Source organism: Pituophis catenifer, unplaced genomic scaffold, assembly GCF_029215685.1.
Source record: "Pituophis catenifer annectens isolate HBS135680 unplaced genomic scaffold, rPitCat1.0.hap2 SCAF_10, whole genome shotgun sequence".
In the NCBI taxonomy this organism is placed as follows: domain Eukaryota; kingdom Metazoa; phylum Chordata; class Lepidosauria; order Squamata; family Colubridae; genus Pituophis; species Pituophis catenifer.
The window spans coordinates 10380408-10395421 of NW_027256890.1; the positions used below are offsets into that span (position 1 = coordinate 10380408).

Here is a 15014-nt window from a genome sequence, read left to right on the forward strand (position 1 = left end):
ATTCATTTCCATCCATTGTTTCTTGTTCTGCCCTTCGGTGCTTTGAAAAATAAGTTGACCCTCCTTTGTGGCAGCCCCTCAAATACTTGAATTCTTCTATCGTGTCACGCCCTAGTCCTTCTTCTTTCTAGAGTAGCCATACCCAATTCTTGCAGCTGTTCTTCATAGATTTTAATCTCCAGGCCTTTTAATCATGTTAGTTGCTCTTCTCTGCACTCTTTCCAAAGTCTCAACATTTTTTTGTAATGTGGTGACCAAAACTGGATGCAGAATTCAAGGTGTGGTCTTACTAAAGTTTTATAAAGATTGATTGGTCTATCAATGTATAGACTCTTCCAATCTTATTACTTGAACAACTGATTTGCAAAATAAAGTTTTTTAAGCATTTAACCCTCCAGGAATAAATCCCCAGGAATTGTTTGTGTGTCACGGTTGGGATGAGGACACTGATTCCATCTGATTATTTCTGCAGAAACGGAAGCCTCTCACTTGGGACAGAGGTGCAAATCAAGTATTGTGAATAAAAATTGGCTCAGAGATTTATACAAAAAAACTTCCTTTGTAGAACTTACCGATCTATCTGTTTCCTTTTACAAGGTCAACATTCACACTTTGTTGAATACATTTGTCATTCTTGATGGAAGATTACATTTTGTCTTAATTAGTAGATGATATTTGTCATATGGTCCTTTTGTTAATCAGAACTCATTGTCAGAAGTTTCCTGCTGCACAGTTTGGCTTGTCAGTCTTGCAAGGAAGCTTACAGGATCCACTGCATAATTTATTTATTTTTTTAATTCTTGGTGTCCTGTGTTTACATAATTTGGCCATCCTCAAGCTCTCAACAATCCCTCAGTGGTCAACCTTAATTTTCTTCATCTCCTTAACAAAGAAATTGGAGGAAGAAAACCTCCAGAATTCATGAGAAATTAGGATTTCTGAAAAATCATTTTCCAAACTGAAATCCATGTGGTAGAAATTCAGCCTATCGCCTGGGGTGCTATATCTACACACACGTAAAGCAGTGTTTTGAGTTTAGATCTTCAGTTTTAATCTGAAATGGTCTCTCCTCCGAAAACATTTGAAAAATGTAGTAAGAGCTCCTCCCCATGGCCAAGTCTCTGTGGAGACAGATTGCAGCGTCTTTTGAAAGAGGATTCTTAAAAGGGGAAGGAGTTAGTTGGCTCTTTCTAAAGTTCAGGGAAGCAGGCACGTGCACAGTCCAGATTTTGAATCAGAAAGTGCCAAATAATGGTTAAAATCATAGATTAGGGATGAAGATATCGGTTCAGGCTCAGCCACAGAAGTCCCCTTGTGATCTCGGTCCCCTCAATCTCTGCCAGATTTGCCTCTACATCTGCTTTTGGATGGTCAAAGATTAAACCCCACTGGTATTATCTTGGAAATCAAACATCTCATGTAACTGAAATATAGACTGTAAAGGTAAAACAACAACAACAAGAACAAAGAAACCCAACTAAATTTGGGGTTTGGTACAAACCCATATTTTAAATTGTAGTTCAAACAGGATTCTTGGTTCAAATTGAATTCTACATCAGATTTGCTTTCTAAACTGGAGTCCTTTTGGTAGTTGAATTTTATTTCCATGAAAGGTCAATACCAGACAAGCCTCCTTTTATTTTCCTTTCTAGGAGAAATATGTGATATATTTTCCAATTTTAATCAAGGTGGGGGATGGGGGGAGTAAAAATGTATGGATGCAATGTTTCTTTATTGCAACTCTGATGAATGTTGCAAATTTATCTCTACCGTTTTTCATTTTCCAAAAAAGGAGAAGGTCCTTATGGTTAGCAAGGCTGAGAGAAGAACTGACTCTGCTCTCTAAGTATTAACTGTGTAAATATTTCACAGGCCAGGCTGATGGTTCACGAAGGAGAAGAAGGAAGTGTTCGCAAGGGGAGGTTTTTGTCTCACTTCTGCAAGTGATTGTATCACTGTGGATACCACACGTTGCTGCTAGTGCTGTAAGCACCACCACAGTAGTAAATACCCTCATCATCAGCCTGGAGGTTTCCAATGGTTAAATAGGCTGCATTGGCAGAGGTGTCTATGGTCCCCGAGAACCTGCCATTGTTGTTGTTGTCATAGAGAAGGAATTTGGGTCTCTCTCCAGCCTTCTGTTGGTACCAAGACATGTAATAGCTGCCCACTCGGCTGTCTTGGCTCATGGTACAGGAGATCTTTGCTGGTTGTCCCAGTGGAAATGATTGTGCTGCGGGTTGAGTCAAGGTGTACTGTGAGTTGGCTCCTGAAGAAAAAAAAAAGGAAGAGAATGAAGGTGGACATCCTATAGATCCACTCTTGGAGTGTCTTTTGAAGAGCTGCTCTGATTGAAATCCAAACATCACTGAATTTCGATGGGTTGGAAGGCATGGAAGGGGGTGGCTTTGATATCAGGATCAAGCCACCATTAACAGTTTCAGCCTGATGGTTTCCAAACCATTAATTCCCTCAGATGTAAATTCAGAGGTTAGAATTCTTCCTAAATTACCTGTGCACCATAAGAAGAAGAAAGCCAAGAGCAGAGACCAGGCCATGATGTAGAGCTGAGCTTTCTGGGAAACTCAGATTGGGAAGCTGCCATGTTCCCTTTAAACCCCCCCAGGGATCTGGCTTTACCCCTTTATGCAAATTCAGCTTGCATCTCATTAGTAGTTTTTGATAAAAAAGGATTTCACTTGGAGGAAAGAGATGGTTTCCTGTTCCTCTTTTTATCTCTTCTTTCGTTCGTCTCTCTAGACTGTTGATATACTTAGGGCGGCCATGTTACAGCATCTGATTTGGTCTAAGATCCTCATCAAAGTACTTTATCCTCAATTATATGATGAGGAAAGGATTTTTCAATTCAGAATGGAGCTGGAAGGGACCTTAGAGATCTTCTAGTCCAACCTTCTGCTCAAGCAGAAGAGCCTATAAGATTTTGACCAATGGCTGCCCAGGCGCTTCTTAAAAACCTCAAGTGTTGGAGCACCCATGACTTCTGAAGTCCAGCCCTTCCACTGGTTAAGTGTTGTCACAATTAGGAAGTTTCTCCTTAATTCCAGGTTGCTTCTCTCTTTGATTCATTTCGGTCCATTATTTTTTGTTCTGCCCTCTGGTGCTTTGAAAAATAAGTTGACCCCCTCTTCCTTGTGTCAGCCCCTCAAATACTGGAATACTTCTATCTAGTCCTTCTTCCTCCTAAACTAGAGATACCCAATTCTTGCAACTGTTCTTCATAGGTTTTAATCTCGAACTTGGATGCTCTTCTCTGCACTCTGCAAAATCTCAAGTTGTTTTTTTTTTTTTTGTAATGTGGTGACCAAAAGTGATGCAGTATTCCAGGTGTGGCCTTACTAAGGTTTTATAAAGATCTATTGATATCAATGTACAGACTCTCTTCCTATCTTACTACTTGAACACCTGATTTGCAATATAAAGAATATTTTTTACAAACAACTGGTAACATTCTTTAAGAATTTAACCCTCCAGGAATAAATCCCCAGGAATTGTTTGTGTGTCACACTTGGGAAGACAGTGCTGATTCCAGCTGATTATTTCTGCAGGAACAGAAGCCTCACACTTGGGACAGAGGTGCAAATCAAGCACCCCGAAATAAAAATTGGCTCAGAGATTCATACAACGTAATTTCTTTGTACAACTTGTCAATTTATCTGTTTGTTTTTTATAAGGTCAGTATTCACACTGCGTTGTCTACACTTGTCATTCTTGATGGAAGATTACATTTTGTCTTGGTCAGTAGATTACATTTGTCATATGGTCCTTTTGTTAATCATAACTCATTGTCAGAAGTTTCCTGCTGCACAGTTTGGCTTGTCAGTTTTGCAAGGAAGCTTACAGGATCCACTGCATAATTTAATTTTTTAAAATTCTTGGCGTCCCGTGTTTACATAATTTGGCCATCATCAAGCTCTCAACAATCCCTCAGAAAATTAATCCCTTAATTTTCTTCATCTCCTTAACAAAGAAATTGGAGGAAGAAAACCTCCAGAATTCATGAGAAATTAGGATTTCTGAAAAATCATCTTCCAAACTGAAATCCACGTGGTAGAAATTCAGCCTATCGCCTGGGGTGCTATATCTACACACACGTAAAGCAGTGTTTTGAGTTTAGATCTTCAGTTTCAATCTGAAATGGTCTCTCCTCTGAAAACATTTGAAAAATGTAGTAAGAGCTCCTCCCCATGGCCAAGTCTCTGTCGAGACAGATTGCAGCATCTTTTGAAAGAGGATTCTTAAAAGGGGAAGGAGTTAGTTGGCTCTTTCTAAAGTTCAGGGAAGCAGGCACGTGCACAGTCCAGATTTTGAATCAGAAAGTACCAAATAGTGGTTAAGATCATAGATTAGGGATGAAGATATCGGTTCAGGCTCAGCCACAGGAGCCCCCTTGTGATCTCGGTCCCCTCAATCTCTGCCAGATTTGCCTCTACATCTGCTTTTGGGTGGTCAAAGATTAAACCCCACTGGTATTATCTTGGAAATCAAACATCTCATGTAATTGAAATATAGACTGTAAAGGTAAAACAACAACAACAACAACAACAAAGAAACCCAACTAAATTTGGGGTTTGGTACAAACCCATATTTTAAATTGTAGTCCAAACAGGATTCTTGGTTCAAATTGAATTCTACATCAGATTTGCTTTCTAAACTGGAGTCCTTTTGGTCGTTGGATTTTATTTCCATGAAAGGTCAATACCAGACAAGCCTCCTTTTATTTTCCTTTCTAGGAGAAATATGTGATATATTTTCCAATTTTAATCAAGGTGGGGGGGGTGGGGAGTAAAAATGTAATGGATGCAATGTTTCTTTATTGCAACTCTGATGAATGTTGCAAATTTATCTCTACCGTTTTTCATTTTCCAAAAAAGGAGAAGGTCCTTATGCTTAGCAAGGCTGAGAGAAGAACTGACTCTGCTCTTTAAGTATTAACTGTGTAAATATTTCACAGGCCAGGCTGATGGTTCACTAAGAGGAAGAAGGAAGTGTTCGCAAGGGGAGGTTTTTGTCTCACTTCTGCAAGTGATTGTATCTCTGTGGATACCACCAGTTGCTGCCACTGCCGTAAGCACCACCACAATAATAATCAGCCTCATCCTCAGCCTGGAGGTTTGTAACGGTTAAATAGGCTGCATTGGCAGAGGTGTCCTTGGACCCAGTGAACCGCCCACTGCTGCCAGCATTATTGAGAAGGTATTTGGGGCTCTCTCCAGCCTTCTGTTGGTACCAAAATATGCCATAACTGCCCACTTGGCTGTCTCGGCTCATGGTACATGAGATCTTTGCTGGTTGTCCTGGAGGGAACGATTGTGCCGCAGGCTGAGTCAAGGTATACTGTGAGTTGGCTCCTGAAAATAATAATAATAATAATAATAATAATAATAATAATAATAATAATAATAATAGGAAGAATATGAAGGTGGACATCCTATTCATCTAGTTTTGGAGTATCTTTGGAAAAGCTGCTCTAATTAAAATCCAGACATCACTGAACCTCGATGGTTTGGAAGGCATGGAAGTCATGGCTTTGTTATCAGGATCAAACCATAGTTCTAGCTTGAAGCTGATGCTTTCCAAACCATCAGATTAATCCAGAGGTGAGAATTCTTCCTAATTTACCTGTGCACCATAAGAAGAAGAAGGCCAAGAGCAGAGACCACTCCATGATGCAGAATTGAGCTTTTGGGGAAACTCAAATTGGAAGACTGCTATAGTCCCTTTAAACCCCCCCAAAATTGGAGTCCTCCCCTTTATGCAAATTCATCTTGCATCTTGTTAGCACATTTTGGATAAAAAGAATTGCACTTGCAGGAGAGACATGATTTCCTGCTTCTTTTTAACCTCTTGTTTGGCTTGTTTCTTTTTGGCCCTAGAGATTCCTGTGGGTCGCCTTGTGGCAGGAGCTGGTTTCAGACAATCAGTCCAAGGTCCCCAAACATCTCATAGATATGTTGAGGAAAAGATCTTTCTCACAATTCCTTGATGTCAACAAACAGCCTTTTGGCCAATCCTGGTACTTGAACAACTAATTTGCAAAAGTCAGACAAAAATTTTCTTAGAGCACTGATAATATTTGGCAGTTCTTATCCTTCCAGGAATAAATCCCCAATAATTGTTTGTGTGTCACACTTGGGAAGAGGACGCTGATTCCATCTGATTATTTCTGCAGTAACAGAAGCCTCACTCTTGGGACAGAGGCGCAAATCGAGCACCCCGAAATAAAAATTGGCTCAGAGATGTATGCAAAAATCTTCCTTTGTACAACTTGTCGTTCTATCTGTTTCCTTTTACAAGGTCAGAATTCACACTTTGTTGACTACACTTGTTATTCTTGACTACATTTTGTCTTAATTAGCAGATTACATTTGTCATATTGTCCTTTTGTTCATCATAACTCATTGTCAGAAGTTTCCTGCTGCACAGTTTGGCTTGTCAGTTTTGCAAGGAAGCTTACAGGATCCACTGCAAAATACAAAAAAATAAAAATAAAAAATTGTGTGTGCCTTGTTTTTACATAATTTTGTCAGTTCCTGGCTGATTTGATGTCGAAGCCTTTATTTTATACTCTTAAACCATCATCAAGCTCTCAGCAAGCTCTCAGTGGTCAAACCTAAGGTTTATTTTCTTCATATCCTTAAGAAAGAAATTGGCGGGGAAAAAACTCCAGATTCTCTGAGAAATTAGGATTTCTGAAATATCATTTTCCAAACTGAAATCCATGTTGGAGAAATTCAGTATATGGCTTGGGTTGCTCCGTCCACACTCATGTAAAGCACTTGTTTCGGTTTAAATATTCCGTTTAAATATTAAATTTTCTCTTCATGGAAAATGTTTGAAAAATGTAGTATAAGAGCTCCTCCCCATGGCCAAACCTCTCTTGAGACAGACTGCCTTGTCTTTTGAAAGAAGATGTTTAAAAGGGAAAGCAGTTGGCTCTTTTCAAAGTTCAAGGAAGCAGCCATGGGTAACCACATCCCAGATTTTGAAAAGAAAAATGCCAAATAGTGGTTAAAGTCATAGATTAGGGATGAAGAGATCGGTTGAGGTTCAGCCACAGAAACCCTCTCGTGACCTTGGTCCTCTCAATCTCTCTCAGCCAAATTTGACTTTACTTCTGCTTTTGAATAGTCAAAAATAAAACACCAATGGTTTTATCTCGGAAATCAAACATCGCATATAATTGAAATGCAAACTGTAAAGGTAAAAACAACAACCATAGAAGAAACCCACCCAATTTTGGGGTTTGCTACGAATCCATATTTTAAATTACAGTCCAAACTTGATTCTTGGTTCCAATTCAACTTTACCTCAGATTTGTGTTCTACACTGGAGTCCTTTTGGTCATTGAATTGCATCCCCATAAAGAGGTCAATACCAGATCAGCCTGCTTTTCTTTTCTTTTCTATGAGAAATATGTGATATATCTTCAAATTTTAATCAAGGTAAAAATTTAATGGATACAATCTTTTTTTTTTAATTGCAACCATGATGAAGATTATGAATTTACTCCTGTCGTTTTTTTACGATACTGAACAGTGATGCAGGACAAGGTCTCTATGCTTAGCAAGGCTGAGAGAAGAACTGAGTCTGTTCTTAAGTATGAATTGTGTAAATATTTCACAGTCAAGTTCAGAGTTAGTTCAGAGGAAGAAGGCAGGGAGTTTTTACAAGTGAGCACAAGGGGAGCTTTTAGTCTCACTTCTGCAAGTGAGTGTATCACTGTGGATACTTCCAGTTGTTGGTACTGCCATAATAACTAGCACAATAATAACCAGCCTCATCCTCATCCTGGAGGTTTGTAATGGTTAAATAGGCTGCATTGGTAGAGGCGTCCTTATACCCCGTGAACCGACCGTTGCTGCCGGCATTATAGAGAAGGTGTTTGGGGCTCTCTCCAGCCTTCTGTTGGTACCAATGTATGTTACGACTGCCTACTTGGGCAACTTGGCTCATGGTACATGAGATCTTTGCTGGTTGTCCCAGGGGAAACGATTGTGCCACAGGCTGAGTCAAGGTTATCTGTGAGTTGGCTCCTGAAAATAAAAAGAGGAAGAGAATGAAGAGAGACATCCTATTCATCCACTCTTGGAGTAGCTTTGGAAGAGCTGCTCTGACTGAAATCCAGACATCACTCAATTTCAATGGGTTGGAAAGCATGGAAGGCGGTGGCTGTGACATCAAGATCAAACCACAGTTACAGCTTGAACCTGATACTTTGCAAACAATGCCTGCTTGCAGAGGTAAATTCAGAGTTAGGGATTCTTCCCAAATTACCTGTCCACCATAAGACAGCCAAGACAGCCAACAGCAGAGACCAAGCCATGATGGAGAATTGAGCTTTTTGGGAAACTCAAATTGGAAGACTGCTATAATCCCTTTTCATCCCCAAGAATCTGAGTGCTGCCCCCTTTATGCAAATTCAGCTTGCATCTTGTTAGCAGGTTTTGGATAAAAAGAATTGCATTTGGAGGAAAGACATGGTTTCCTGTTTCTTTTTAACCTCTTGTTTGTCTTGTCTCTGTTTGGCCCTAGAGACACCTGTGTGGGTGGACATGTGGCAGGAGCTGGTTTCAGAGTATCGATTCGAGGTCCCCAATGATCTCATAGATATGTTGAGGAGAGGACCTTTCTCACGATTCATTGATGTCAAAAAACAGCCTTTTGACCAATCCTGTTACTTGAACAACTAATTTGCAAAACCCAGAGTAAAACATTCCTAGAGCACTGATAATGTTTCCCCAGTTCTTATCCTTTCAGGAAAAAATCCCGGAAGTTGTGGAAGGGATTCCAAACTGAAATCCATGTGGTAGAAATTCAGTATATCACCTGTGTTGTTCCATCCACACTCACATAAAGCATTGATTCGGTTTAGATATTCAGTTTCAATCTGAAGTGGTCCTCTAAAAATATTTGGAAAATGTAGTAAGAGCTCCTCCCTATGGGCAAACCTCTCTTGAGACAGACTGCCTTGTCTTTTGAAAGAGGATTCTTAAAAGGGGAAGGAGTTAGTTGGCTCTTTTTAAAGTTCAGGGAAGCAGGCCCGGGCAACCACATCCCTGATTTTTAGAAGAAAAATGTCAAATAGTGGTTAAGGTCATAGATCAGGATTGAAGAGATCAGTTGAGGTTCAGTCACAGAAACCACCCCACAATCTCTCTCAGCCAAATTTGCCTCTACTTCTGCTTTTGAATTGTCAAAAAAAAAGACCCTACTGGTTTTATCGTGGAAATCAAACATCTCATATAATTAAAATATAGAAGGTAAAGGAGAACAACAACAACAAAGAAACCCACCCAATTTTGGGGTTTGGCCCAAATTTAAATTATAGTCCAACCATGGTTCTTGGTTCAAACTGAATTCTACATCAGATTTGCTTTCTAAACTGTAGTCCTTTGGGTATTTGAATTGCATTTCCATAAAAATGTAATGGAGGCAATGTTTCTTTATTGCAACTCTGATGAATATTGCAAATTTATCCCTGCCATTTTTCATTTTCCAAAAAGGAGAAGGTCCTTATGCTTAGTAAGGCTGAGAGAAGAACTGACTCTGCTCTTTAAGTATTAACTGTGTAAATATTTCACAGGCCAGGCTGATGGTTCACGAAAGGGGAAGAAGGAAGTGTTCGCAAGGGGAGGTTTTTGTCTCACTTCTGCAAATGAGTGTATCACTGTGGATACCACCAGTTGCTGCCACTGCCGTAAGCACCACCACAATAGTAAATACCCTCATCATCAGCCTGGAGGTTTCCAATGGTTAGAACAAATGGCTCGTTCAGGGGAAGAAGGAAGTGTTTGCAAGTAAGCACAAGGGGAGGTTTTTGTCTCACTTCTGCATGCGATTGTATCACTGTGGATATCCGTAGTTGCTGCCACTGCCGTAATTACCAGCACAATAGTAAATACCCTCATCATCAGCCTGGAGGTTTGTAACGGTTAAATAGGCTGCATTGGCAGAGCTGTCGATGGTCCCCGAGAACCTGCCATTGTTGTTGTTGTCATAGAGAAGGAATTTGGGTCTCTCTCCAGCCTTCTGTTGGTACCAAGACATGTAAGAGCTGCCCACTCGGCTGTCTCGACTCATGGTACAGGAGATCTTTGTTATTTCTCCCAGGGGAAACGATTGTGTGGCAGGTTGAGTCAAGGTATACTGTGAGTTGGCTCCTGAAAATAAAATTAAAACAATGGAAGAGAATGAAGATAGACATGCTATAGAACCATTCTTGGCGTATCTTTCGAAGAGCTGCTCTGATTTAAATCCAGACACCCCTGAACTTCGATGGTTTGGAAGGCATGGAAGTCATGGCTTTGTTATCAGGATCAAACCACAGTTCTAGCTTGAAGCTGATGCTTTCCAAACCATCAGATAAATCCAGAGGTGAGAATTCTTCCTAAATTACCTGTCCACCATAAGAAGAAGACAGCCAAGAGCAGAGACCACTCCATGATGCAGAATTGAGCTGTTTGGGAAACTCAGATTGGGAGACTGTTTTAGTCCCTTTAAACCCCCCCCCAAAAAATTGGAGTCCTCCCCTTTATGCAAATTCAACTTGCATCTCATTAGTAGTTTTTGATAAAAAGAATTTCACTTAGAGGGAAGAGATCAGGTTTCCTGTTCCTCTTTTTATCTCTTCTTTCATTCATCTCTCTTGACCATGGTTATACTTAGGGCGGCAATGTTACAGTAGCTGGTTTGGTCTAGGATCCCCATCAACGTACTTTATCCTCAATTATATGATGAGGAGAGGACCTTTCTCAAGAGTCAATTCAGAATAGTTCAAGCTTCTGTTCAAGCAATAGACCCTATACCATTTTGGACAAATGGTTGTCCAGGCTCTTCTTAAACAACTCCAGTGATGAAGTACCCATAAGTTCTGAAGGCAACTTCTGTTCCACTCATTTATTAATTATTCTCACTGTTAGGAAATTACTCCTTAATTCCAGACTGCTTCTCTCCTTGATTACTTTCCATCCATTGTTTCTTGTCCTGCCTTCAGGTGCTTTGGAAGCTAAGTTGACCCCCTTCCCTCTTCTTTGTGGCAGCCCCTCAAATACTGGAATACTGCCATTATGTCATCCTTAGTCCTTCTTTCTAGACTTGCCATACCCAATTCTTGCAACTGTTCTTCATATGGCTTAGTCTCCTCTTATTGCTCTTCTCTGCACTCTTCCCAAAGTCTCAATATCTTTTTTGTAACCACAGTTACAGCTTTTGATAGAGCTCAGCTCTCCCATGTGGCTGAACCTCTGTTGAGACAGATTCCATTGCCTTTTCTGATATGATTTTAAAAGGGGGAGTTTTATAAGGCTCAGAGAAGCGTACATGCGCAATCACATCTCATGGTTTAAAATAAAGTGATATCTACTGGTTAAGATGACAGACTAGGAATGAAGAGATCCGTTCAGCTTCAGCCACAGTTTCCTTCCCGTGAGAAATATCAATTTTCAAATTTTAATCACAAGGGGGGGAAAAACAGCACTGTGTGCAATCCTTTTCATTGCAACTGTGATGAAGATGGAGAATTTATTCCTGTTATTCTCTATTTTATTTAAAAATGAAACCAGAACCAGGTCTGGGCGCATCCCAGATTTGGATGTATATGGAGGAGCATGGTCACGAGTTCAACTTCCAAGAGACTGAAGTCGTTGCCCTCGACGAAACAAAAGGAGTGCGCCTCTTGAAAGAAGCCTGGTTTTCTAACAACAACTCCCTCAATAGACATATTGACATACCACTGGCATATCAGGCTTTATGGCACCAGGAAAGACTTAAGGAGGACCGGTCACTAAGACTGAATGGAGATCAGGGACAAATTTCCTCCTCTAGGCATAGAGATTGGCCCAATAAAGATGTGATAAACCCTGATAGACGGCAAGAGAGTAGGTTAGGGAAACAGCAGAATGAGGAAGATAGTGGGGGGTAAGGAAGAACAACGCAGACCCATCACAAGATCATGGGCAAAACGAATGGGTTTAGAGGAGGCAACGTGTATGCCTAAACGGGAAAGGCATAACAATGAGGGAGAAGGAGCCGGGAGAAATACCTTCAAAGCAATGCCTGATAACCCTGCGTTACCCCCCAGGGAGAGAAAGAGGCAACACACAATGGGGAAGGAGGCAGGGGGAAGTGCATTGTCATCTGTTAGCATGACTAAGGCAGAAAAAAGTTAATTACAGGGGGAACGCAAGGGTGTGGGCCTGTTACGCGCGCAATGACTAAACTGATCATCATTACATAAAAGCAAGCAGCTCCTCAATGGGGATTTTACACTCTGACGAAGTCGGTAGGGGCCGACGAAAGCTTAGCACAAGTTTTAAAATAAAATTTTTTAAACTTTTAAACGTTCCGGAGATCGTGATGTCTATTGCCTCTTCTATCACTATACCTGGAACTCGCATTTATATATATATATGTAGGTCTTTGGTTATTCGGGTTTTCTCCCGCATAAAATTGGAGGTTTTTTGGCAACGTTTCGACGATGTCTCATTCATCATCTTCAGGCTGGTGTCTGTGGCTTCGTGCTTCTAGGAGCAATGTGTGTGATCGCAGCTGTTTCTTCCTTTTAACTGCCAGTGGGGGTGCGAACTGATTGGGTGGGAGCTTGGCTGTGTTCTGATTGGGTGGAGGTGTGTTCTGATTGGTTGGGGGTTTGGCTGTGTTCTGATTGGATGGGGGGTTGGCTGTGCTCTGATTGGCTGAGTGTGTGTTCTGTTTAGGTGGGGGCTTCACACACATTGCTCCTAGAAGCACGAAGCCGAAGACACCAGCCTGAAGATGACGAATGAGACTTCGTCAAAACGTTGCCAAAAAACCTCCAATTTTACGCGGGAGAAAACCCGAATAACCAAAGACCTACATATATATATATATATATATATATATATATATATATATATATATATATATATATATATATATATATATATATATTTATCCCACCTTGAATAAATCTCCTGTAATTTGCGGTATCTCCCAGTCAAACAAAACATCCTACTAAGTTTTGCAATAGATGAATTATTCGGAAAAGGTGCTGAATGAAACAGCATATAACAAAATATCTTTCTGGGTGTGGCACTAGTATGATCTTTTTCAATGGGGTGCTCCTCAGGGAGATTTAACAGCTTCCTCCCCCACCCCAACAATCTATAGGCAACATGGTGTGCTTGCAGACATGTAGACCATGCAACCAGAAAAACAATTTCAGGTGTTCTCTTCAGTTGTAAGAGGTGGGTGGCCAAGCAGAGCAAGAAGAAGAAAAACTGGGCAGGAGGAAGTTACGGTGATACCACTGCCTTTTGGTTCTGCTTCATCATCCAAGACGTGTTGCAGACATGTAGACGTTGTGGAGCAATTAGATGGACCCAAATGGGAAGCAGAATGCACAGAAAGCAATATTTTCCTGCCTAAGGTGCATAATTGCCATTAGGCATCAATTCAAAAGTAGAGAAGTTCTCCTACATTCCCTCAAGATGATTCCCATGTCAAGAAACGTCTGGTTGAGTCTGTGAAAGTGTGAAGGAAGGGGAGAATCATGGGAAGATGACAGGTCTTGGAGGTCAGGAATCCATAATGTAGACCTCACCCCCAGAGAGATTCTTGGCTTGGCATTTTTTCCCCTCTTGGAACAGGGAGATCTTTCTTGTTGGGGATGGTTGAGCTTCTCCAAGCCAACCCAGAAGATTGAATGTCTCAGAAGGAGGTTTTTGTTGCACTTCCCCCTTAGATTGTATCACTGTGCACTGATTACTGTCCCACACCTGACAGTAATATACTGCCTCGTCCTGTGCTTGGGCTCTGGAGATGCTTAAGGTGGCCGTATTACCAGAGTTGGTACCAGAGAATCGGTCTGAGATCCCTGTGGGTCTCTGGTCATCACCGTATATAATCAGAACAGGAGGATCTCCAGGCTTCTGCTGGTACCACTGGACATTCTTGCTTCCAATGTTGTTTGCTGAACAAGTGATCCTTTCATTCTGTCCCAGGGAGACAGATACGGATGCCGGCTGGGTCAGGACATACTGGCCAAAGGATCCTATGCAAAGAAACAAAGAAATAAATAATGTCTTGTGCAAGAGAACATTTCCACTTGATGAAACATCTAACCAACGATCTCTCTTCTTTTACAGCACCTGAGGAGTTGACCAGCAACGAGAGAAGGAAGGAAGCCCAGAACATGATGGGAAATCTGATGCACTTTCCTCCTGAAGGCAAAAAAGTCAACTGCTTCAACACTTGTGCCTTCCCTTTTATATACGTCACACGTCTTGTGACTAACCCTCAGATGCAAAGCATTGGCTTTGAAATAGTTGGTGTAGTAGTAGAAGAGCCATGAGGATGCAGTGGTTATTGTAGGCTGACTCTGTCGACAGCCAGGAGTTCGATCTTGACTGGCTCAAGGTTGACTCAGCCTTCCATCCTTCAGAGATCGGTAAAACAAAGACCCAGATTGTTGGGGACAATAGGTTGACTCTGTAAACTGCTTAGAGAGGGCTGTAAAGCACTGTGAAGTGGTGTATAAGTCTAAGTGCTACTGCTATTAAGAATGGTTAGAATACAATATTGCAGACTAACTCTGCCCACTGCCAAGAGTTCGATCCAAAGCACACATGGACGCTGAATGGCACCTTCCTGGCTGGGGAATAAATAGAGGGAAAGGTGAGTGATTGCCGTAGGAGACAACAGTTCATATTTCTGGAGATTTTGCTCATTGCGTTTCATGCCACAAAGACTGCTTGCCAGAACTTAATTTGCAGCCTTTCGGCTGGGAGCTCACGGTTTTGCAATTATCACAAGGAACTGATAAGGTCTGTTGCTGCAGTTAACTCCTTGCAGGACTCTTGCTTGGACTTTTCGGTGGGTGAATGCCATTCAGACAATGACAATGCCATTCAGACAATAATTCACAAGAGGTAACTAAAGAGTGGGGGGAGGAGGTTGTGACCAGGAGTCTGTTTCTTGTTTCTGCTAAACCTGGGTGTCAGAACAGTTAGTTAATG

The 15014-nt window shown here is 41.2% G+C and overlaps 2 protein-coding genes across 2 annotated transcripts in view; both read right to left on the minus strand.

The window, feature by feature from the left end:
- The window catches only part of LOC139322104 (immunoglobulin lambda-1 light chain-like), a 526174-nt gene that overhangs the window by 92795 nt on the left and 418365 nt on the right, over positions 1 to 15014 (minus strand). The window lies entirely within an intron of this gene.
- On the minus strand, positions 1953 to 10101 carry LOC139322069 (uncharacterized). Its single transcript, XM_070951049.1, has 6 exons — positions 9906 to 10101; positions 7794 to 8054; positions 5036 to 5315; positions 3527 to 3560; positions 2513 to 2576; positions 1953 to 2269 (listed from the first exon to the last, which is right to left on the minus strand). Exons 1-6 carry the CDS (start codon positions 10099 to 10101, stop codon positions 1953 to 1955), a joined length of 1152 nt encoding a protein of 383 aa, XP_070807150.1.

Excerpts from the sequence above, each read along its gene's own strand:
- LOC139322069 (XM_070951049.1), bottom strand. The coding sequence starts at position 10,101 with ATGAGTCGAGACAGCCGAGTGGGCAGCTCTTACATGTCTTGGTACCAA. Across the intron at positions 8,055-9,905 it reads GGGTATTTACTATTGTGCTG|GAGCCAACTCACAGATAACC; the intron begins GTAATTACGGCA and ends TTTTATTTTCAG. Across the intron at positions 3,561-5,035 it reads AGATACAATCACTTGCAGAA|AAATAATCAGCTGGAATCAG; the intron begins GTGAGACAAAAA and ends CTGTTCCTGCAG.